A 1,339-nucleotide genomic window follows, 5' to 3' on the forward strand; every position below is an offset into this window, starting at 1 on the left:
AGTGGGTCAAGAATAGGTGAATAAGAAACTGACATGACAAACTATAGTTTTTTTGTTACATCTTCAATATTGCAGTTTCTTTAGACATGCATATTAACTAGTCGAGTAATGTTGTTGTTCTTTTGCGGGACTGTGATTTGGAATTATTATTAGAGTTCTTGGTGAAAGACAACTGGGAGTTTATCACTTTCATCCTTCCTGCTGTCACTTTTGCAATTGCCTTAATTAGATATGGTGACTCTTAACCGATCTTTTGGTTTCAATTTTTGTTACAGGAGAAAAAATGATTAATCTATTTAAAGTTAAAGCAAAGCAGAGGGAAAATGCAGAAAATGCCAATGGTAAGACTCCAGTGAAAAAGCAGAGTGCAGGGGAATTACGTCTTCATAAAGGTAAAAGTTGTTATCTGCATCTTGAAATGTTTATTTACTTTGTGTATCGAATGTGATTATGGATGCGAAACTTTTCATGAATCTCTGTTTACGTTGGTATTCTATATTTCAGGAAATGTTATATCTAATTGTTTATACGGTTGTCCGTTTTGGGAAAGCAGAAATGAAAGAATATTTCAGGAATGTTATACCTAATCGTTTATACGGTTCTCCGCTTTGGAAAGCAGAAATGAAAGAATTTGTGGCTCATTGCCTGTTGTTAAAAACTTTGAAGTTTTTTTTCTGGAGACTGGTTCTCTTTGTTTACGATTCTTTATGTTTAGGTTTCTGGTTTCCTAACAGTCTTGACTTTGCTTGTAGATATCAGTGAATTGAATCTTCCAAAAACTTGTACCATAGCATTCCCAAATGGCAAGGATGACTTGATGAACTTCGAGGTTACCGTTCGGCCTGATGAAGGATATTATCAGTGAGTAGGCTGCATTGCTTCTGCATATTTTTTTCCTCATATTTATACATTTGTGTCTTAGTACCCTCTTCGATAAAGAAGATTATGAATTCGTCTCGTCATGTTGTTTCTACACAGCATGGTCTTAACGCTGATGATTTTAGCTTATACCCACAGTTAAGGGTGTACCGTGCAATTTCAAAATTTCCTTCATTTGAAATTACCTGGATTTTATGGAAATAACAAATGTTCTTCTTTTTTTGTCAGAGGTGGTACATTTTTGTTCACTTTCCAAGTTTCTCCTGTATATCCTTATGAACCACCAAAGGTTAAATGCAAAACGAAGGTAAATACACACCCGTTTTCGTCAAGTGTTCATTTTGTTCATGATTGTATATGGCATTATATCGAACATAAAAATAAGTCTTATCTTACAGGTTTACCATCCTAACATTGACTTGGAAGGAAATGTTTGCCTTAATATCTTGAGAGAAGACTG

The 1,339-nt window shown here is 34.6% G+C and overlaps 1 protein-coding gene across 1 annotated transcript; it reads left to right on the forward strand.

Annotated features, from left to right (window-relative positions):
• Positions 1–283: 283 nt before the first annotated feature.
• On the forward strand, positions 284–1,331 carry LOC139881600 (NEDD8-conjugating enzyme Ubc12-like; the record flags this gene model as incomplete). Its single annotated transcript, XM_071866043.1, has 4 exons — positions 284–392; positions 753–861; positions 1,108–1,186; positions 1,278–1,331. Coding segments are annotated over exons 1-4 (351 nt in total), but the record flags the coding sequence as incomplete, so codon positions are not given.
• Between the last annotated feature and the right edge of the window lie 8 nt (positions 1,332–1,339).

The sequence above is a fragment of the Rutidosis leptorrhynchoides genome, unplaced genomic scaffold (genome assembly GCF_046630445.1).
Source record: "Rutidosis leptorrhynchoides isolate AG116_Rl617_1_P2 unplaced genomic scaffold, CSIRO_AGI_Rlap_v1 contig174, whole genome shotgun sequence".
NCBI lineage: Eukaryota > Viridiplantae > Streptophyta > Magnoliopsida > Asterales > Asteraceae > Rutidosis > Rutidosis leptorrhynchoides.